The sequence below is a fragment of the Zalophus californianus genome, chromosome 5 (assembly GCF_009762305.2).
Source record: "Zalophus californianus isolate mZalCal1 chromosome 5, mZalCal1.pri.v2, whole genome shotgun sequence".
Classification (NCBI taxonomy): Eukaryota; Metazoa; Chordata; class Mammalia; order Carnivora; family Otariidae; genus Zalophus; species Zalophus californianus.
In genome coordinates this window covers 111313676-111336996 of record NC_045599.1, presented here as the reverse complement: position 1 = coordinate 111336996, position 23321 = coordinate 111313676, and the positions used below count along the sequence as shown (strand labels likewise).

General features: G+C 43.6%; 2 protein-coding genes across 4 annotated transcripts in view; one reads left to right on the top strand and one right to left on the bottom strand.

The window, feature by feature from the left end:
- Positions 1-23321, top strand: part of SLC36A1 (solute carrier family 36 member 1) — a 252623-nt gene that overhangs the window by 77059 nt on the left and 152243 nt on the right. The window lies entirely within an intron of this gene.
- The window catches only part of FAT2 (FAT atypical cadherin 2), an 83180-nt gene that overhangs the window by 22635 nt on the left and 37224 nt on the right, over positions 1-23321 (bottom strand). For both annotated transcript variants that reach the window (XM_027605684.2, XM_027605685.2), the window contains 8 exons: positions 22346-22556; positions 14909-18967; positions 11147-11343; positions 8542-8695; positions 6520-6753; positions 3621-4004; positions 1382-1596; positions 271-408 (listed from right to left, as the gene is read on the bottom strand). In XM_027605684.2, the coding sequence (XP_027461485.1) occupies positions 271-408; positions 1382-1596; positions 3621-4004; positions 6520-6753; positions 8542-8695; positions 11147-11343; positions 14909-18967; positions 22346-22556 (5592 nt within the window). The remainder of the gene's footprint in view (positions 1-270; positions 409-1381; positions 1597-3620; positions 4005-6519; positions 6754-8541; positions 8696-11146; positions 11344-14908; positions 18968-22345; positions 22557-23321) is intronic.

Here is a 23321-nt window from a genome sequence, read left to right as displayed (position 1 = left end):
ATTTATTATAATGATCTAATGATTCCTGGTCAATAAAAAGAAGCTAGCCCAACCTTCTCCAGTGAAGGTTAAGGGTCACTTAGTCCCCCTCCTGCCTCTGGCCTCACAGGTCATAGAGACCACACAGAGAAAACAAGTGTGGGATGCCGAGGACAAGTCTGGAGAAGTCAGCATGGGGTGTTGACCACAGTTCACCAGGACTCTGGACTTGCATCAGGGCCATATCTCTGTTCTGATTAGCTCAGATTGGGCCCCTCCCACATGACTCACCTGTTCCCAATCCAGGGCCTTGGCCACTTGTAGCTCCCCCTTCTTGGGGTGGACAGCGAAGTGCCCGAGCTGGTTCCCTCCTACCAGGCTGTAGGTGATGGCACTATTTGCAGGTCCATCTTCATCAGTCGCTGACAGCTGCAGCAATGGGAGGGTAGTTGTGAATGGAGGGCAAGAGGGACCAGAAAGGAACATTGGCCCCTGGGAGTGTAAGGGGACAGATATGTCCCCAGTCCAATGACTGCCATTGGGCTGGCAATCCCCGGACCACAGTCATCCCTATGAAAGGAACCTCTTCATTTTATATCCTAGTATAGATTTCAGCATGCCATGATTCATTCATTTACTCATTAACTCATACTGACAGGGTACTAGGTCCTGAGCCAGGAGGTGAGGGATGTGCTAAAATGAAGATGCCCACAGGAAGTTTAATGTCTAATTTTATGGGTAATTCTAATTTGGGGCAAAGTATGATCAGCTTTATGAGAGCACAGAGAACACAGTGATAAATTCTACCTGGGGAGATTAGCAAAGCATCCCTGACTCTCAGAAGGATAAGGAGGGCTTCTGGGAATAGAGCCAGCATTCCAGGCAGGAGCCCAGAATGTGTGAAAGTGCAGAGACTGTTTGGGGAAAGGCACATCTTCCTGTGTGGTTGGAGCATAGGGTACATGTTAGAGAGTGGAAGCAGATTAAGACCAGAAGGCAGAATAAAGAGGGATCATAGAGAACCTTGAATATGGGCATACAGAGTTTGGTTTCACTCTAATGTAGCTGGGAGCAATTACGTGTTTAAATGCAAAGAGGTGTTATTTGGTGCCCCTCCCCCTATACACACACTAATATTCCAGGCCGTTCCCAGATCTTGGAGCCTCTGGCGGTCCTCTGGGGTCTCTCCTATGTCCCGTTCTATCAGTACCTGATCTAGACCTTATCAAACATAGCCCTGAGACCCTCTGTCATGAGAAACAGTTTGGCCAAGTGGCTGCAAGTCAGAGTTAAGTCTATAGTGTATAAATTGATAAATTAACCCATGCTCATAGACATCTGAGGGGGGATAGATGCCCACCCAAGTCCATGCCCCCCGAAGGGCAAAGTTGCAGGTCCTTACTGTGAGCACGACATCACCCACGATGGCATTCTCTAAGACTCTTGTGCTGTACAGATCCTGGGGGAATCTGGGTCGGTGTTCATTGACATCAGTGATGTTGACCACGATTGTGATCATGTCACTGAGGGAGGAAGAGCCTTTCCGGCTGCATTCTATGGATAGGAAGAACTTGGGGCTTGTCTCAAAGTCCAGGCTCTTGTTGACATACAGGATCCCTGAGGAAACAAGAGATGATGAGAACAATGAAGTATTTGGGACTGCAGAGGCAGAGAGCTGACCCCAGGAGAGGCAGCTCAACAGGGTTGAGAGAGACAGATCTCCTCCATCATCTCCTCTGTCTCCTCCATAATCTCTTCCATTTTCTCCTCCATCATCTCCACCATGTCCTCCATCTCCTCCATCTTGTCCATCATCTCCTCCTTCCTCTCTTCCATCATCTACTCTATCATCTCCTCCACCATTTCCTTCCTCTCCTCCATCATCTCCTTCATCTCCATCATCTCCTCCTTCATCTCTTACATCACCCTCTTTGTTTTATATTTCCCCATTACCTTCCCCTCCCCTTCCCCTCCATCTCCTCTCATTTTCCTTATTGTTATTCTCAACAGCCAATGTTTCCCTCATTTATTTCTATAATATTTCATTGAAATCTCACTTAAATCTGTAATATTAAATCTTTCTCATGTAGATCAATAATTCTGTAGAGTAGGAACAACTGTGGTTCCCATTTTCTAGGTGAATTATCTGATACTCTCAACAGGTAAATGACCTGCCCAAGTTCATCCAGCTAGTAAATGAGAACACTTAGATTATAAGGAGTTTTAGAATACCCCAAATTGTTCAATGAACTACTAGGGCATAAATTTATTTTTCTGAAAATTGGAAAAGAATAAGGATTTATCATGCTCTTCTTGGATAACCAAATATTTAATGGTAGAAAACTCTTCTTTATGAAAGAATTCCAGTTAGTAAATGAATGAGGAATGATAAAATCAGAAGATCACCATTTTGCTGCCCCTAATGAAATAATATATCTAGGAAATAATCATCTAAGATTGCTAAAAGCATTAGAAGGACAGCTGATGAAGGACTCTATAATGGATGGGTCAGGCTGACAACACGCAAGCCCATCGTCAATCTTAACCTCAGAAAAAAACCTATCAGTTATATGCCTCCCGACATAGTGACAAGTACAGCCCAGCATCATTTATGAAGCACTGTTGCCACAAAATTAAGCTTGAACCTGATCAAGATCGTTAATCCAAATGTCATTTATAAGAAATATAGGGGCTAAAGAGATATATGACATCAAAAAGATATAGCCAGTATTCAATCCAAAATAGAAAAAGTTCTGCCTGACACATGACCCAAGTTTCATTAGTTAGGTGGTGGGGGAAATAGAGAGGGGGAGGAAAATGTTAGAGATTTAAAGAGACTTAAAATACTGCCTATCAACCAAATGCAATTATGTGTGCATGGGGGTGGTGGCGAAGGGCAAATGTGAAATCAGACGGGCACACGTTGACAATTCCTGAAGCTGGGTGATGGGAACGTGGGGTTCATTACACTGTTCTCTCTATTTTTTATGTTTAAATTCTTCATAGTACAACCATTTAAAAGTACTGCTTAATGATAAGACAGCTGCTCTGGGAGGTAGAGAGTACCATTGCAAGGGTGCTGTGGGGAGGAATCTGACCTGGGCAGCCTCTGAGGCCCTTCCACGAGGTTCTGTGAGTCTGACTTAGACTCTTCTGTGGCTAGGGGGAAAGAAGAGACCATTTCCTAGTTCTTTTCATGAGAATAAGGGGAATGTCAGGGGTGCTGGGATATTTGGGAAGGGCTGTAGGAGGGAAGCAGGTAGCCCTGCCCTTGGGAAGCTTATGCCCTAGATTCCAGCAAATGCTTTGTCAGCCAAAGTAGAGAGTGGCCTCAGCCTCCAGGGGCTGGGCCTGAGCTGGGACATCTACACCAGCTACAAACTGTGGGAGGAGAGTGGGTTGCCAAGCATCCTGGGTGGGGACGTGGAGGAATAAAGGGGGTCCCCACATAAGCTGGCCCCAGGGTGGAAGAGGGACTTGGGACCTGGAGAGATGCAGAGTGAAGAAAAACCAAAGGAGTTTTGTCCTGGGAAGGTCTGCATGGGGCACACACAAACCATGTGTGAAGAAGTCACTGTTCCCCAAGACCCTGTGTGTGCAGCTGAATGTAGGGGGTGGGGCTGCCTCAGGCACTGGCTCACCTGTGCGGGCATCCAGGCGGAACCTCCCCTGCTCATTTCCGCTGACCACGCGGTAGCCGGTCTTCTCGGCAGTGGGGCGAGTAAGGGTGGCCAGCTGCAGCACCTCTGTGCCAAGCCGGGCGTCCTCAGGCACCTGCACACTATGCTCAGTGTTCAGGAACACAGGCAGATAGTCATCGAGGCCTACCACTGAGACAGTGACTGTGCCCAGAGTGGACAGTGGTTTCGGGGTTCCCAGGTCAGAGGCACGGACAGTGAGCTCCAGCGCTTCCTGTGGCCCGACCCGTAGTGGCTTCTCCAGCCGAATCACACCTGTGGTGGCCTCAATGGAAAAATGGCCTTCGGCAGAGTCCGTCAGAGAGTAAACCACCTGGGCATTGGCACCTGTTGGGGAGACCAAGGGTATGGTTCATATTGAGAGACCCTCTTCTGGCCCCATCTAGCCACAGGAGGGCCTGGAATGGAGGGTCCCCATAAAGGCTAACATGCTCAGGCTGCATTAAGAGTGAGAATCTCTCAGTGGGAGATTCTTCACCAGGGGTTTCAAGGCCTCACAGAAAGGTTCCTGGGGGTAGGGCATCTGCAAACCTATAAAATTATCTGAAAATGTTTATGTGGGGATTAGAGTCCAAGGCCAGCTCATAAAGTGAAAATTGTGCAAGGTCAAAACCATCTATAGCGAGTTCCTTGGTTGTGATAAAACAATTCTATATCTTGATGGTGGTGGTGGTTACACGACACTCTATGTGGGATAAGATTGAATAGAACTATGCACATAAAGCCATGCGCTCACCTGCACACATTCAAATGAGTGCATAAAAACTGGTGAAATCTGAATACGGTTTATAGTCGAGTTACCAGTCATGTCCCAGTACCAATTTCCTGCGACAACTAAAATGCCACCATTGGGGGAAGCTGGGGGAAGGGTGCAGGGGTCTCTCAGTACTATTTATGCAACTTCCTATAAGCCTATAATTATGTCAAAATAAAAAATTAAGGAGGGGCGCCTGGGTGGCTCAGTTGTTAAGTGTCTGCCTTCAGCTCAGGTCATGATCCCAGGGTGCTGGGATCGAGCCCTGCGTCTGGCTCCCTGCTCCGCGGGAGGCCTGCTTCTCCCTCTCCCACTTCCCCTGCTTGTGTTCCCTCTTTCACTGTGTCTCTTTCTGTCAAATAAATAAAATCTTAAAAAAAATAAAATTAAGAAAAAATAAAAAGTTAAGGAAACACACATACCCATGGAAAGTTCTTAGCAAATCAAAACACGCAGTGTTTCTTCACCTTTGACTCAGATTCTATTATGTTCTTTGGTTGTGTAACTAGATGAAGCAGTGGTGGTCTTTGTGTATGAAGAACGCCAGTACCGAATGCTCAGCGGTGAGATCCTCACCCAGTGGGAGGAGTGCGTGCTCTGAGCCTGAGGGAATCACATCTCACATACACATGGGGACACACGCCCTTTTGGTGGAATCACATCTCACATACACATGGGGACACACGCCCTTTTGGTGGAATCACATCTCACATACACATGGGGACACACGCCCTTTTGGTGGAATCACATCTCACATACACATGGGGACACACGCCCTTTTGGTGGAATGGTGGCAGGAACTGCCTATTAGAATAGGGGAATTTACATAAATTAAATGCACATACCATGCAATTCCCCCATATATACATTTTTCTGGAGAGACCATAATTTTTCTGCAGAGAGGGAGCTTCTGGTCAGGCCACGTTTGGAATATCTGAGTGGAATATTTGGATTAGAATAATAACAGTTTTGAAGGGTTAATGGTAAACTGGTACAAGGCCACAGGATGTGTCCTAGAAAGCGGGTGTGAGCAGAAGCATGTAATTGAAGAAACTAGGTCTCCTTCACCCAGATAGGAAAGCTTAGGACTAGAGCAGATAATCACCACCTGCCCGCCTTGGAAGGGCTGTCGTGGGCGAAAGTCTAGGAGAAGTGTGTGACTACAAAAGTCCAGACAAGGACTGGTGGTTGCCAGCTCAAAATACGTAGCACCTGATAATTATGTGAGGTACCACAGAAGGTCGGTAGGGAGCTGCTAGGAAGTAAGGGGGTACCATGGAAGGTAGGTGAGTAGTTGCCTAGGAAGTAGGGAGCTTCCTGTCCCTGGGAGTGTGCAAGTACGAGCTAGTGAGCACTACAGGGCCTTGTAGCCATTAGATGCCTCTGCTCTATTTGCCCTCTCTAGAACCCCTACATCCCTCCAAAAATCTCCTATCTCCTTCAATGCCAAGCAAAAACTCAAGAAAATTGGACATATGTACTGTATATATATAAATATATATACACATATATATGCAGACACAAAGTGCTTCATGGTAGCAGAAGTTATAATTGGTACAATACGGAACAAATACTCGTGCATGAATCTAATTTGCCTCGTCAATTCTAAAGAAAAGGAATTAACTCTAGTGCAAATAATGTCATTAAAATTCAAATGTAAAATACTGAAAGTGATTCCACTTTATTGTCTAGAAAATGGATCAAGGAATTTAATAGGCTTAATAGAGTTTGTGCCAAAAATTCCTTTCCTGTGACAAATTAATTGGAGTTGAATAGTTCCGACTGGTGTATTTCAGATTAGATGTTTGTATTTAAAGTGTCCTTGAGGGTAAATGGCAGAATTGAAAGGGCTCCAGGCCTGACAGCCAGTGAGAATCAATGAGGCTGAAAGGCCCTGTACTGGCCAAATCTTTTGTCACCTAGCACTTAGGTATGCGGTTTCTGGGCAGACATTTTCCTCTTGTGAGTGTTCATACACTCAGCAAGGAGACAGAGTCCTTGCTACATCTCAGAGCAACACACAAAGAGCCAAACCCTCACCCCAGGTGACCCTGTGAGCAAATGGCCTCCAATCCTTCTCCTCCTCACCTTGGTCAGGATCCCGGGCCAACACCACAGCCACGGGGGTCTTAACTGTGGTGTTGTCGAAGACAGCCACAGCACAGTGGCTGGGGAAGAAATGGGGGGCGTTGTCATTCACATCCTCCACGTGGAGGATCACGTCTGCCTGGCACGATTGGCCACCTCCATCCGTCGCCTTGGCAACAAGGCTATATGCATCCTTCTTCTCACGGTCCAGGGCTGTAAGGGTGGTCAGCTCCCCTGGCCAGAGAAATGACAGCAGGTGAGGTTTCCCTGCACTTGCATTCTAGGTATCTATGCGAGACAACCACAGGCACACAGGGGTTTGTCACTCTGTGACAAAAAGGGGTCAAAGAAAAGGGGTCAGTCCTACCTACATACAGTTAGGAAAGAAGTTCAGTTCCACACCTGCCTACCTCTCTAATTCTCCAAATGCACTCCACCCCCACATCATCAATTTAAGATCCTCACCAACAAGCTACAAAGAGGCACAACATTTTTAAAGGGCAAGGAGGCAATTTCTAACAACACATATCCTTTGGTCCACAATTACACATCTAGGAATATATCCTACAGAATAATCAACCCAAGGATAAAAATGTATATATAAAGATATTCTCTCCAGCATTGTTTATAATAGCAGCATACTGAAAATACCCTGTATGTCTTTCTAAAAGGGACTGGTTGAATACATCATGATTTAGCCATACAGTAAAATACTGTGCAACCCAGAAGGAATTATGATAGCGCTTTATGTAATGCCTTTTTATAACCTCCAAGGTATTGCTATGTGAAAAAAAAGTAAGTCACAAAATAGTATTCTAGAGTGCTTATCTTTGAGGAGGGCCTGGTTATCATATAGACTTTCCAATTTCTGCATAATACATGCCTGCAGTGTTTGAATTTTTGTACAATGAGCATGTATTCTTTCCATATTGAGAAAAAACACCCAGTTTTCTTTTTTAAGACCTCACCAGTCATCCTGCAGCTGAATAAACAGCATCAGAGAGAGATTAGGTAACCTACCTGGGGTGAATCAGCATGCCCATGTTGGAATGAGAAAGGACAGTGTTGTCTCCTATCTATCCAGACAGCTTCCTGGGACACCATTCTCACCTGCCACCTCCCTGCTCAGGAATCTCCAAGCCATCCTTTGAGCTACTGGTTCCTAGTCAAGTGTCAGCAGCTGGCCCTCTGTGACCTGGGCCTTCTGTGCTGCCTGTAGCAGCAGGACAGGGATCCCACTGTGGGGCTGCTCTTCCAAAGAAAGCAGACCTCACCCTGTCTTCTCCATCAGACTCTCACAGCCCAACCTCTCCCAGGCATTAGTGGTCTACCCTGCAGGGCTCTCTGCTTCCACCTGTTGCTTTGTCCTCTAATAATAATGACAATGGCAACCACATCTACTGAACTCTTATTATGTGCCAGACCTGGGCTAGACTTCTATATACTTCATCTCTTGGGATTTTTACAGTAATACATTGAGGTCTGCAACATATGCATGTTGAGATCATGTCCTTGACCATGAAGCTCATCTGCCTAAACCCCTCTAGAGGAGGGGTGTGCACCCCTCACCCCCACACTTTGGCCTCTCTCCTCCCCTCTGTGCACCAGTTTCTGGCCTTCCATCAGGACCTCAGATGTATGCACTCTTTCCTAAAACAAAGTCCTTGTATAAATTCTCCTTCTGCCTTGAGCGTCCATCCCTACTACTCCCTTAACTCTGCTCCTAAGCCTCCCTCCCCGCTCCTGTCGAACCTCCCCTTCATCCTGCATTTTTTCTTAACTCAGCACATTTCAAACCACTGATTCAATGACTGCCTTTCCCACAAGACCCAGATCTTATCTGTCTGTTGATTATGTCCCCACCATCTAGTGCAATGCTTGGCACATGGTACCAATATGTTTGCTGAGTAAACGGATGGATGGGTAGGTGAATTCCTGTTTCTTCTCCAAGGAACCTAACATGGTATTGGGCACTGGTATTCATTAAGTTCTCGGCTTGATCTTGAAGCTCAGGAAACCCACCTGTATGAGGATCCAGCTTAAATTCATCTGCCCCAGGACCATGCAGAGAATATGTGATCTGAGCATTGGTATCAGAATCCAAGTCTGTTGCAGAAACTTTCAGAATGAAGTGTCCTGGAGATATATCTTCACTGACTTTGCCAGTATAGAGAAGCTGGAAACAGAAGACAAAGAAGAGGGAGATTGTGGGAGACATACCTAGATCAAGAGAGAAGCAGAGTGACAGAGAGGGAAACAGAAACAGAGAGATCAGAGAGCAAGATGGGGAGAGGGAGAGAGAGAGAAGCAGGGCAGGGGTAGAACAAAGAGAAAAAGTTGAAACATGCAAGGAAATGGGGATTAAAAACAAGGAGCAGGAGGCGCCTGGGTGGCTCAGTCGGTTAAGCGTCTGCCTTTGGCTCAGGTCATGGGTCCTGGGATCGAGCCCCTCATGGGGCTCCCTGCTCAGCGAGAAGCCTGCTTCTCCCTCTGCCACTCCCCCTGCTTGTGTTCCCTCTCTCACTGTCTCTCTCTCTGTCAAATAAATAAATAAAATATTTAAAAAAAAAAACCCAAGGAGCAGGATGACAAGAGGACTAGTCAGAAAAGACAGAATGAGAGAGAAGTTCCACCATTGAAAACCCACGCTCAGAGCTAGAAGGACCTGCTACCACCTACTTCACAGGGGCCCTTTGAGCTTCTGGGTGATGAGATGGGCCTGATATGAGGCATTCTGGAAGGTGTCAGGTCAAGCCACTCAGCCCAGGCCAGGCATCTTGGTCCCTGTGGTGAGGCCATGCTGTCAGGCTCACCTCCTGCCACAACCCAAGACAGAGCCTTGGCTATTTGAGTCAGGTCTGGACCCCCATGGCCCGCAGGGCCTGTCCTACCCTCCCTCCACTACAGGTACCTTCAGAGTAGGGGACGTGGCACAGGGGAGAGGCTGGAACTCCCTGGAAGCCCAGTGTTCCTATAGCTGCTGTCTCTGGGTACAGGCTCCAAACAAACTGGTTTCCCCCACTGCTGGGTGTGGGTGAGCATGAACCCCTGTATGTGCTCTGGATAAAGGCTTTGGGCCTGGGTGGGCTGTGTAGAAATGGACTCCCCAGGCTTCTTTTCCCTGGCTCTAGTGATGCTGTTGACCACCCCTGGGAAGGCCAAGGAGGGCTTGATCCTGGCCTCTTCCAGCATGGGGAGGATGCAGGCTGGTTGTAAGGATGGCTAAGGGGAAAGAGGAAGAAAATGTGGGCTCCATCCTCCCCAAAAGGGGAGGTCTGCAACATATGCATGTTGAGATCATGTCCTTGACCATGAAGCTCACCTGCCTAAATCCTCTAGGGGCTCTAGAGAGCCCTTCTGAGACCACTGAGAAGGTCATCATCTTGGATCCTGCAAAGGCATTTTCCATGCATCCTGATAACATAGGTTCTCTTTTTCTACTATGATTTTATGTGGTTGGAGTGTAAAAGACAGAGGAAGAAAAGGTGATGGGACATATGTATTTTTTTGTGTTACAATGTCTGGGTTGCATATATGTGTGCAAATAAGTGAAGTGTATATATGCCAATGCACATATGTTTGTGTGAATTATATATGTATATTTCCATGTGTGGATGGGTATACAGAAGGATGAATGTTGTGGGTATGTAGGTATATGCTTCTGTATCTGTGTGTATATATGTATAAGTATTTGCATGTATATATAGAGTTGTAGATGATCCTTTGTGTATGTATATATGGGTGAGTATGTGTAAGTTTGCATTTATGTATATATACTGAATGGCTGGATTTTTTAATACAAATTTGAATTATTGTAATTTAAAATGTTATAAAAGTAAAATATTAATAGTTTATCTGAAAACTTTGAGGTAATGCAAATCTCCCAAAGTTAAAAATTATTTACTGTATTTAAAAAATATGTTTAAACGCAAAGCTATAGGACAATGATTGTTCATTTATGTCCTCTAAGAACACAGTTCCTTCCCCAACACACACACACACACACACGCACACAAGTGTACACACACACACACATACCACCACCACCACCACCACCATTCAATATTTGTTTTCACAGGAAATGTAGGGTTGAATTAAATGAAGTCCTCAACAAAAATGTAACTGCCCTGTCTGCATGTTTGTGTATACATATAACCTCAAGGAGGGCATCTGTGGTGTTATCACCCATGTAGATGTGGGGATATACATAATATGGGCATGGGGGCAGTGCAAGGTGTCTCTGGGGGCAGTACTATTTGGATGTATTTGATAATGAGCCCAAGCTGAGTGGTGGAGGGGTTTTCCCACTGGGCACAGCAGACTGTTTGGAGAATGAAGAAGTTACTTTACTTCTGGTATATTTTGCAGAGAAGTAGACTTTTGAAGGGAGTGTAGGGAGAGAAGGGTTCTAAAGAGCTTGGTGACATCCCTATGCCAGGGGTGGAGGGGAGGAATTACCTAGAATGCACCCTGCCAAGGGCACTAGTCTGTGGCTAGCTGGGGAGAAGCAAGAGCTGATCAGTGATGCCCAGCCTCAGAGATCGTCCCCTGAGTCTTCCTCCTTCCTCTTGGCCTTCACTCTAGCTTCTTTGCCTCCAATGCCACCTCATCCTCACAAGGCTCTCACCTGTGAGCACTGTGGACTGTTATCATTGATGTCCAGGACGAAGATCTCTACAAGGACCGAAGCCTGGAACTTGCCATCGGAAGCTGTGATTCTGAGCAAGTACTTGGCCATGTGCTCACGGTCCAGGGTCTTCCTCGAGAAAATCCTCCACTCATCTCCAGCTTGGCTGATTCCAAACTGGCCCAAGGGATCTCCCTCTAAAAAGATGGAACAAAGCTTCCAGAAGTCAAGGAATAGGAACAAACCAGGCTATGTGCCTAAGGTGGCTGCCCAGATGACCCTTTTTTTAGGATTGCTAGGAAAGACAAACATTTCCTTCCTTAACTAGTGACCCACAGTTCTATATTGAGTCAGTTGTTTGGTGTTTTGAAGGTTCTTCTGACTTCAAAGGCCTCCTATTAATTATCACTGTGTTTATTATCACTGTGAGAAGCACCACTCTAAAATACGTAGTTGAGGGGCAGGTTTCTTATTTTTTTGTGTACTTTGGAAAGCACTGGGGGAAGTTAAAAGGAAGCATATTTCAATTTTATACAAGAATCTTCTGGTATCTAGTATCTGTTCAACAGCAGGAGAGTGGGAAGTGATCAACAATGCTAAGCTCTCTGAGGTTTTATTTTTACAAATGAGGACACAGACTAAATGGAGGTTCCCATGGATCACTAAGTTTGCTTCTGAGTCATCTTTCCTTGACACCAGTCACTGATAGAGGAGATGGATTTATGAGATTCCAAGATTCCAGAGTTCCAAGACTCAACTATTCCAGGAATTCATGATCTATTGACATTTTTTCTATTACTCAGAGATGTTAAGACTGTGTTTTTCAGAGTCTGTCATTATAAGATGATAAGATTCTATTTCCCTAAGTTTCCATATTTTGAACGGCTCTGATCCAGGTTGTTTCTATAGGAGTCTATGATTCTTGGTTGGAACTTCAGATTCATTAACTTCCTGTCAGAGAGCTGTGATAGCAGAAGGAGCCATACTTATGGGGATGGGATGACATGGAACCCAGGAGAGGGGGAAAGGGACATTGAGAAGTAAAGAAACTCTTTTTTGGCCACTGGCTAGCTGGTTCAGCCACTGGACAGGAGTTGGGATAATTTAGGTTTGCAATAGGTATCCACTGGGGAAAATAGATCGTAGGGTGTGGTTTTAATCCCAGACCTCACTCAAGCTTGGAGTGTGACCTTGGTTGAATTTCTGCCCCATCTGCGCTTTGGTTTTCCTGTGTGTGAAGTGAGGGTATTGAGCTGGAATCATACCTATGGAAGTGTTTTCACTCTGACACTTAAGTCCTGTGATTGACTTAAGGAACATTTCTAGTATCCACAACTTGCTCTAGGCAGAATACACTCCACAAGGACAGTCATCTGACAGAATTTTCAGGGATCATACCATTATTGACATCTTCTCCATCCTCTAGAAGCTGACTGAGAGCAGTTACAGTATCTCCCTTCTATTCTGTCTACTCCACCTAAAGAAATAAGAAATCCTCTCTGCAAAACACTTCCCAATTTATAGGAGGCTCTCAAGAAATTTTTTTAAGTTAAATCTTACCAATCTAACCAAAGAGGCAAAGCATCTATACTCAGAAAACTATAGAATACTCATGAAAGAAATTGAAGAAGACACAAAGAAATGGAAAAACGTTCCATGCTCATGGATTGGAAGAACAAATATTGTGAAAATGTCTATGCTACCTAGAGCAGTCTACACATTTAATGCCATCCCTATCAAAATACCATCAACTTTACTCTGAGAAACAAACTGAGGGTTTTAGAGTGGAGGGGGTGGGGGGATGGGTTAGTCCGGTGATGGGTATTAAGGAGGGCGCATATTGAATGGAGCACTGGGTGTTATACTCAAACAATGAATCATGAAACACTACATCAAAAATCAAGGATGTAATGTATGGTAACTAACATAACATAATAAAATAAAATTTTAAAAAATACCATCAATTTTTTCGTAGAAATGGAACAAATAACCCTAAAATTTGTATGGAACAAGAAAATACCCCAAATAGCCAGAAGAATGTTGAAAAAGAAAAGCAAAGCTGGTGGCATCACAATTCCGGACTTCAAGCTCTATTACAAAGCTGTAATCATCAAGACAGTATGGTACTTGCACAAAAACAGACACATAGATCAATGGAACAGAATAGAGAGCCCAGAAATGGACCCTCAACTCTATGGTCAACTAATCTTCGACAAAACAGGAAAGAATGTCCAATGGAAAAAAGACAGTCTCTTCAACAAATAGTGTTGGGAAAATTGGACAACTACAGGCAGAAGAATGAAACTGGACCATTTCCTTACACCACACACAAAAATAGACTCCAAATGGACGAAACACCCTAAATGTGAGACAGGAATCCATCAAAATCCTTGAGGAGAGCAAAGGCAGAACCTCTTTGACCTCAGCTGCAGCAACTTCTTCCTAGAAACATCACCAAAGGCAAGGGAAGCAAGGGCAAAAATGAACTATTGGGACTTCGTCAAGATAAAAACCTTTTGCACAGCAAAGGAAACAGTTAACAAAACCAAAAGACAACTGACAGAATGGGAGAATATATTTGCAAATGACATATCAGATAAAGGGCTAGTATGCAAAATCTATAAAGAACTTATCAAACTCAACACCCAAAGAACAAATAATCCAATCAAGAAATGGGCAGAAGACATGAACAGACATTTTTCCAAAGAAGACATCCAAATGGCCAACTGACACATGAAAAAGTGCTCAACATCACTCGGCATCAGGGAAATCCAAACCAAAACCTCAATGAGATACCGCCTCACACCAGTCAGAATGGCTAAAATTAACAAGTCAGGAAATGACAGATGTTGGCGAGGATGTAGTGAAAGGGGAACCCTCCTACACTGTTGGTGGGAATGCAAGCTGGTATAGCCACTCTGGAAAACAATATGGAGGTTCCTCAAAAAGTTGAAAATACAACTACCCTATGACCCAGAAATTGCACTACTGGGTATTTACCCCAAAGATACAAATGTAGTGATCCGAAGGGGCACATGCACCCCAATGTTTATAGCAGCAATGTCCACAATAGCCAAACTATGGAAAGAGCCTAGATGTCCATCAATAGATGAATGAATAAAGAAGATGTGAGATATATATATCACACAATGGAATATTATGCAGCCATCAAAAAATGAAATCTTGCCATTTGCAACAATGTGGATGGAACTAGAGGGTATTATGCTAAGCAAAATAAGTCAGAGAAAGCCAATTATCATACGATCTCACTGATATGTGGAATTTGAGAAACAAGGCAGAGAATTGTAGGGGAAGAGAGGAAAAAGTGGAATAAGACAAAACCGGAGAGGGAGAGAAATCATAAGAGACTCAATCTCAGGAAACAAACTGAGGATTGCTGGAGTGGAGGGGGTTAGGAGGGATGGGGTGGCTGGGTGATGGACACTGAGGAAGGTATGTACTATGGTGAGTGCTGTGAATTGTGTAAGACTGATGAATCACAGACCTGTACCCCTGAAACAAATAATACATTATATGTTAATTTAAAAAAAGATCTTACCAGCATCCTTGGGAGGTGAATGAGAATAGGCATGAAAAGTCTACAGGTGAAGCACCTGAGGTCCTGGGAGGTTAATTAATATACCCAAGGTCACATTGATAATAGGTAGAAGAGCCAGGAATTAAACCCATGTCTTAGGGCACCTCTTACTATACTTTTTTCAATGTACCCCAGTGCCTCCATTCCAAGACAGTTATCCTTACCTGTGATATAGCAGGTGACCTGTCTGTTCTGCTCAGAGATATCAGCATCCAAGGTTTTAAGAGTAACCACAAGTTCACCAGGTTCACTGTTCTCAACCACAGATCCTCTGTAGTCTTCAGAAGCAAATCGGGGAGCATTGTCATTCTCATCTGTAATGGAGACTTCAACCAGAACCTGAGAAGATAGCTGGATGGTCCTTCCATGGTCATAGGCCACAACATAAAAGCGGTAGGTCTGGTGGGTCTCACAGTCAAGTTCCTGGAGTGTGGTGATCCAGCCAGTCTCACTGTCAATGGCAAAGAGCTCATGGATATTGCTACCAGGGTCCACTGGCAGCCTGTAGCTCACCTGGCCATCATCGCCAGTGTCCTGATCGTTGGCAGTCACTTGAATGACTGAGGTCCCCACTGGCATATTCTCAGTGAGAACAGCCTTATAGGGATCAGCCTCAAATATAGGCCTATTGTCATTGACATCCTTCACTTGGATATTGACAGAGACCAAGGAAACCAAGTGAGTGTCATTATGGGGACAATGTGCCATTAAATCAATCTGGTACCATTTGGTGGACTCATAGTCCATGGCCTTTCTCACCTTTAGAACTCCTGTGTTTCGGTCCAAGGAGAAGACACCATCCTTGTTGCTCTCTGGTGTGGTGCCCTGCACTAGACTATAGATGACTGGATCTTGCGCGGCCACTGCTTTAACAGAACCAATTTCAGACCCTTCTGGAAGATCTTCAGATGCAGAGAAAGTATACAGAGGTTCAGAAAATTTGGGCAAGGGTACTTCATTAGGAACCACCTGAAGTCGTAATAGCACCAGGGAGTTCCAGTGAGGAGGGCCCCCATCTTGGGCTTTGATTTTTAAGTCAAAGGCCCGATTTTCCAATCCCAACAAGCTCTCCTTCACCTTGACAACACCAGTAGTTGGGTTGACTTCAATGACCTCTTCATCCAAGTCCTTTATTGAGTCCACTGAATAGGTAACATCTGCATTCTGACCCTCATCTGCATCATAGGCCAACACCTGGATAACTGGGGAATCTTTACTGACATTGGATTGAATGGACACTGTGTACTCAGACGCTTTAAATTGTGGAGGGTTGTCATTTTCATCTGTCAGGATGATCTTCACAGTGCAGAAGGCCACTCGTCCTCCTCCATCCTGAGCCATGACTTTAATAGCAATAACTCTTTCTGTTGAATTTTCCCGATCCAGTTTCTGCAGAGTGGTGATCTGGCCATTGGGGTTTATGGAGAACTTCTCACCTGCTAGTTTATTGATGATGGTATAATCTACAGTGCCATAGGGACCACTGTCTTTGTCTATGGCTAGCAACTCAATCACCTTCGTTCCCACCTTTGCATTCTCTGCTAATTCTGCCTCATAAACATGCTGCTGGAACTCTGGGCTATACTTGTTGGCATTTGTAGTGTTGATATACACCGGCACAGTTGCTTGGAAGACCCCATCAGAAGCACCTACCCTCAAATTGTAAGAAGAGTCCAGGTGCTTTTTGCAAAGGTTGAACATAGAAATTATTCCTGATGAGCTGTTAATGGAGAAGTGCCTGTCCTGATTGCCAGAAAGGATCAGGTACTCCAGATGGGAGGCATCCCTGCTGTCAGGGTCGAGAGCTTGGACTTTAAGAACCAGGTGTCCACAGGTTGCCAGCTCACTGACATTGGCTTCATACTGAGGTTGCCTGAACTCTGGGGGGTTATCATTGATGTCAGATACATTAACAACCACAAGGGTTTCACCAGTGAGTGGGGGGTCTCCTCTATCCATGGCCCTGACCTTTACATGAAAGTGTTGTTGAGTTTCATAATCCAGCTCTTGAACTGTGGACATCTCCCCTGTGCTCCCATTGATCTGGAAGAATTTGGAAATATCTGAGCCATCCTCTATGATCTGATAGGAGACATCACGGTTCTGCCCTGAATCCTGGTCAGAAGCCAACAGTTGGATCACAGGGGTCTGAGCAGGCAAACCTTCTGAGACTGAAGTAGTGTAGACTAACTGAGAGAAAGTGGGAGGATTATCATTGACGTCCTCCACCAGGACTTCCACTGTGGCTTCAGAAAATGACCCCAGAGCTGTGTCTGTGGCTCTGACCGTGAACACATGTTTGGTCTTAGACTCATAGTCCAAAGGGCCTGTTACTGTCAGAACACCAGTCTTAAAGTCAGTGGTGAACAGCATCAAGGGCTCTTCCTCCACAATGTTGTAAATGAGTCGGAGTCCCTCTGGACTTCGGGCCTGGGTATGGAGAATTGGTGTATACAGTGTGATATTTTCAGGCACTCTCACTTTGTAGTAAGGACTCTGAAACAGTGGGTTGGATTTATTTCTCACAGTGACAAGTACCTCTTCCTCAGTCTGGAGGGATGGGGTTCCTCCATCCTGAGCAATGACTTTGAGGTGATACTTATTTAAAGCTTGATAATCAAAGGGTTTCTTCAGTGATATGTCCCCAAGATAGGGGTCAATTCGAAAATATGTATAATCTTCTGCAAATGCATATGTGACAGCACCATTTACCCCCAAGTCCTGGTCAGTGGCAGATACCTGAAAGAGGACATCCCCTGGCTCTGTGCCATCTTGGATAATCGTGTAGTAGGGCAGATGCTTAAATTGAGGGGGATTGTCATTGACATCCTCAACAGAGACTCTGACCAGAGCCTGAGCCACCCGCTGAGGGGTCCGATTGTCCCTCAATTCCACTGCCACCTCATAAGTGTCCTGCTCTTCTCTGTCAAACACCACACCTTTTGTCTGCAACACACCTGCTGACTTGACCATATGAAACATATCCGTGCCATTCAACAGGAAGTAGGAAAGAGTGTCATTCAAATGATTGCCCTGGGCGCCAAGAATCACCAGTGCCTTTCTACCCTGTAAATTCTCCTTCACGGTTGCCCTATAGATAATCTGATCAAACTGTAAGCTTGTGTTAAGGGCTTGTGTCAAAAAAATTTTTACGAGTGCAGTGTCTTGATACAGGCCATCAGAAGCCCTGATGGTGAGCTCCCGAAAGACCCCCAGGAAAGCAGGATTCAACACAGATATACCACCCGTGATGGGATGGATGGCAACAGCTTGATCAGCATTGCCAGTTTTGATGCTATAATTGACTTCTGAGTCATCATCGCTGGCCTGCACGATGAGGAGCTCCATACCCCGATGGATGGGCTTCACTACTGCTACTTCATATACATCGTCTGAGAACCTGGGAGGAGAGTCATTTACATCCCTGACATTGATGATGACCTGGACAGGCCTGGATGCAAATAAGATAGGGTTTCCTTGGTCATGAACGTAGACACTGAATTGGAAAGAGGGCATGCTCTCATAATCCATCTCTGATATGATGGTTAGGGTTCCCATGCTTTGATCAATTTTGAAAAACTTCAAGGCCTCTGGCTCCAAAATTTCATAGACCAACAAGGAATTAGCTTCTTCATCATGGTCAGAGGCACGAATCACAAGGGGGTTGTTGTTTTCATCCATGATCATGCTGTATAATGGAGCTGCTTCACTAACTTGGCCCACAAAAATGGACTTTAAGAACATGGGAGGATTGTCATTTTCATCAATGATGTAAACAAGAGCCATGACATCAGTAAATGCACCTGCCATATTGCTGCCTCGGATTTTCAGCTGGTAAGATGAAATTTTCTCATGGTCCAGTTTCTTCTGGGTGGAAATGAGGCCAGAATATGAGTTCATGGACAATACACCATCCTTGTTTCCCTCTCTTAACTCATAGGTAACTTCTGAGGAACTTGTAGCTGACACAAGGAGGATTGGGGAGCCAATAGGGATTGATTCAGGGATCTCTACAAAGTACTCAGCTTTGGAGAAGATGGGGGCACTGCTATCTGAAGGGTAGACATTAATGATCACTGTAGCCAGGTCATGCCACTGTGGGGAGCCTTGATCTTCTGCCTTGACTGTCAGACTATACCGGGCATGATTTGCTTGATCAAGTTTCTGGGCCAGAGTGATGATGCCTAGCAGGGCATCGATGCTGAAGAAACCCTCACTGTTCCCTGAAACAAATGACAAGACAAACTGAAATTTACCACATGTTCAAGAGATACTTTCTAGATCAGTAAAGAGGCTATCACACAAAACTTGTACAGGACAAAAATCTATATCCCGTGTTACCCTGATGTAGTTTATAGGGAAGATACCTACTTTATAAAATACCTTACATGAGCACATACTAGGTACTCCATAAATGGCAGCTTCAATGATCACTCAGTTTTGGGGTCACAACTTAAGCTGTAAACCAAAGCTGCAGAAGGTCTTGAAGGCAAAGGAAGGAAACATATGGTTTGTAGGAAAACACACTCCACTCTATTTCAGTGGTGGCTTTTATAGGAGAGACTTTAATACACTACCCTGTCTGCTCCCAGTATAGTCTACAGTGGGAAGATCCTTTCTTGTCTGGCTTGGGAGTTGAGTGGCACACAGTTAAGTGGGGAGAGAGTGGATAGAACACCCAGACCTTGAGGATCCTGATCAAATGCCCTTTCTACCACACATGGATTTCCTAAACTGCAGGCATTCTCACATTGCCTTTACAATTTTTTCAATACCCAGCCCCTACCTTTACTATTTTGTACTATTATTGAATGGATATTTTCCTTTAAATTGACTCATTTTCTTAAATTTAAAATATTTTAACAGGCAACTTTTGTATCGCTACTTTAGAAAAGAAAATCATTATTTCTTGCCATAAATCAGAGGTTACCATAGAAACAAGTCAGTGGGAAAAAATATCTTATTAAAATCTGGATAAAATCTATTGCTTGTTATAGGATATGAGCCTGAGACCTATCCTCTTTCTATGGTAAAAACAAAGAGTAGCAAGTGTTAGGGAAGAATTAAAGAGATTCTAATACCCAGGGAAAGCGTTGTCCTTGACTTATCAGGAAGCCCAAATGAGAATCAAGGGGGAGTACTCTTTCCACATTTGGTAGCCTATTTTTTGTAGGCCTTTTAAAATTTAATAAAATTAAAATTTAATATTCATTTTGATAAATGCATAACATTTCAAATTTAGGTTTTAAAGAAAGTTACAGTTATACAACATTATATGATTCACAAAAAATAATGTGGAAAATTAATTGTATTTCCCTAAAAAATAGGGTCTCAAAGTTATCACAGTTTTAAAAGTCTAACCTAACAGCAACACTTCCTTTCTTCCTTCCTTCCTTCCTTCCTTCCTTCCTTTCTTCTTTCCTTCCTTTCTTTCTGCCTTCCTTCCTGCCTGCTTTCCTTCCTTTCTTCCTTCCTTCCTTCCTCCCTTCCTCCCTCCTTCTCTCTTTCTTTTTATGGTAAGAACAGATAACATGAGATCTACCTCTTAACAAATGTTTAAGATTATAGCACAATATTGTTAACTATAAGCACAATGTCATACAGCAGATCTCTAGAATTTCATCTTGCATAACTGACACTCCCCCCCCAGTTTTACTGAGATATAATTGACATATAATGTTGTGTTGGTTTAAGATGTACAACATAATGATTTGATATACATATGTATTGCAAAGTGACTGCCAAAATAAGTTTAGCTGACATCCATTATCTCACATAGGCACATTTTTTTTCTTGTAATGAGATGATTACCTATTTAATGCCATGACTCAGTAACACCTGAATAATTCTGCTCACCACCAGGGGTACAGGTCTTCCACTCAGGGAAGTACGGCTCTTTACTATTCTTATGCTGTTTATCACTCAGGTACATATTTTATTATTTCAATGGGAGACAAATAGCTAGGCTTCATCACAAAACAGTCCATCTGATTCCCCCCACTCATGGAAGCCATTCTCCAGCTGACAAGTGAGGTGATTTCCCAATTTGCCCATGTGATACAAACCCTAAGTTCTGTCAAAGAACACAGTTTCAATAGGTAGGCTGCAGTTTAAAAATAGTTCTATTAGAAGTAGCCAAGTAAACTACCTAAGCATAATTATAATTTATGTTATATTGCTGAGAGAAAAAATTGGGACACAAAATTGTATATTCACTTCAATCTTACTATGGCAAAAAGATGCACCAAAAAGATAAGAGGGGCGACTGGGTGGCTCAGTTGTTAAGCGTCTGCCTTGGGTTCAGGTCATGGTCCCAGGGTCCTGGAATCGAGCCCCACATCAGACTCCCTGCTACGTGGGAAGCCTGCTTCTCCCTCTCCCACTCTCCCTGCTTGTGTTCCCTCTCTCACTGTGTCAATCTCTGTCAAATAAATAAATAAAATATTTAAAAAAAAGATGGAAATACACAAAATTATTTTGTCTGTGCAGAAAACTATGGCTGAATGCTATTTTCTTCTTTATATATTCCTGTTTCTCTCATGTTTTAAAAAATGAGCATGTGTTATTTCTATAATCAGAAGAACAGTTTAAAACTAATCTTAACTTATCTGGAAAATAAAATTAGTACCTCCATCAGTGGGGTTGTCAGTGAGATAAAATGAGATAGAAGACGTGAGTATGCTTCATAAATCACAAAAAGTAAGCAATTAATGGGTTAGAATTTGTATTATTGTTCTTCAGTGATGCATAGATTTCTGCCACATGGCAAAGTATAACAACTTTTGTTTCTTAAAAAAAAATGCAAAAGCTCTGATTTCTGGAAAGCATATAAGCAATAAATGAACATTATGCTCTGTGAGAGCAGAAAGCAAGTCACGTTCATTTTGTCCCTCCACAACATCTAGCTCTATGGAGTATTAACTTTATTAAAGATAATAATAATTATTAAATATCATTAATTATGAATTATCAAACATTAAAATTATCATTAATAATTAGTTGGATACTAGATATTGACATTTTAATTAACACTTATCAATGATAGTAATAAACCCTTGGCATTCATATATTTTACAGTTTACAACATGTATTAACATACATTTTCTCTTTTAATCTTTACAAAGACTTTCTGGCACAGGGAATATTGTTCCCATTTTTGAGAGGGGAAAACCATATAACATAAGAAATCATGATACGGCCTTAACAGAAAATGTTACTCCCAAATGTAATTCCTAAAACTGTGCCATACATCTTATAAGGTATTTATAGGTCCCTTCTATTGTAAAGGCACAAAGATACTACATTTTAAAATGTTACATGGACTTCATAAGCATCTTTTACAAATACAGTTGTTGGTGAATTTATATAATATGTATATAAATTCTTCCATAACTTAAGTAGGCCCTTAGTTATTATTCTTACCATCTTTGGAAGTGTATTAAATTAGGTTATTATAATCCCAGAGAATGTTCTAGAAATGGTATTTGCCAAAGCTTAGAGAACCTGGCATTTGATTTACTTGCAAATTCATGCCTCTGGTGCTTTTTCTTATTGTCAGAGACTCTTCCCTCATGCTCTGGACTCATGGCCAAGCCTCTCACCTCTGAGGAGGGAGTAGTGGACTTCAGCATTGGCTCCCCGGTCACCATCCATGGCGCGGACCTGGAGCAGCTCTGTGCCAGGGGCTGTGGTGTCAGGAACACTTGCTTCATAGTGGAGCTGGGTGAAGTGGGGTGGGTGGAGGTTTCCATCCTCCACGTAAATGGACACCCACACAAAGTTCCTCTTGATGGGCATCTCCTGGTCTCGCACCTATGGGCCCAAGGGGATAATGCCATGAGCAGCAAATGGAATCGGAGGAGGCAGGGTTAAATTAAGGTCAATGAAATACAATGCCAGTGAAAAACATACCTAATTGTAACTTTCTGTATCCATTTAAATTTTGCTCTCATTTATGCTCCCTTTTTTTAAAAAATAAATTTATAAATTAGTGATTATTAGGCTTAGCTATTTTCATGGATAATCCCACTTTAGGAGAAAGGCAGAAATAAGCACAGAAACAGTATTTTCCAAATTAGTTCTCAGAGACTATTAGTTCCTCAAGATGTTAACATGTTACGCAGGGGAAAAACTTCTATGGTCGACTAAATTTAGGCAGCACTAAATTAAATGAAGTTAAAGCTTTCTTTGCTACAGGACTTTGCAGAGCCTTTAATGTATATTTATATGCCCCGAGGATGATAAACTAGCACATAAAACCCTGCATCTTGAGTCAGGGAGGCTGGCTTTGATTCTGGTTCCATCATAAAGAACTGTATGAGGTAAGCAAATCTGTCCCTCTCTGGGCCTCAGGTGTAAGATGAGAGAAGTGGGTCAGGTCAGGGCTGGAACACAGTGAGACACATGAGGCACACAAGACATAGATTGAAGGAGGCCCCCTCTCAGGATCACAAAAGCGCGGGCACAGAACCCTGAAAGGGAGTCCTTCAATGTTAATGCCCCACATGTCTCACTTCCTCACCCCAGTGCTTGCTTTAGGGGGGGATGGTCTTCGGTCCTTCCCAGCTTGACACCATG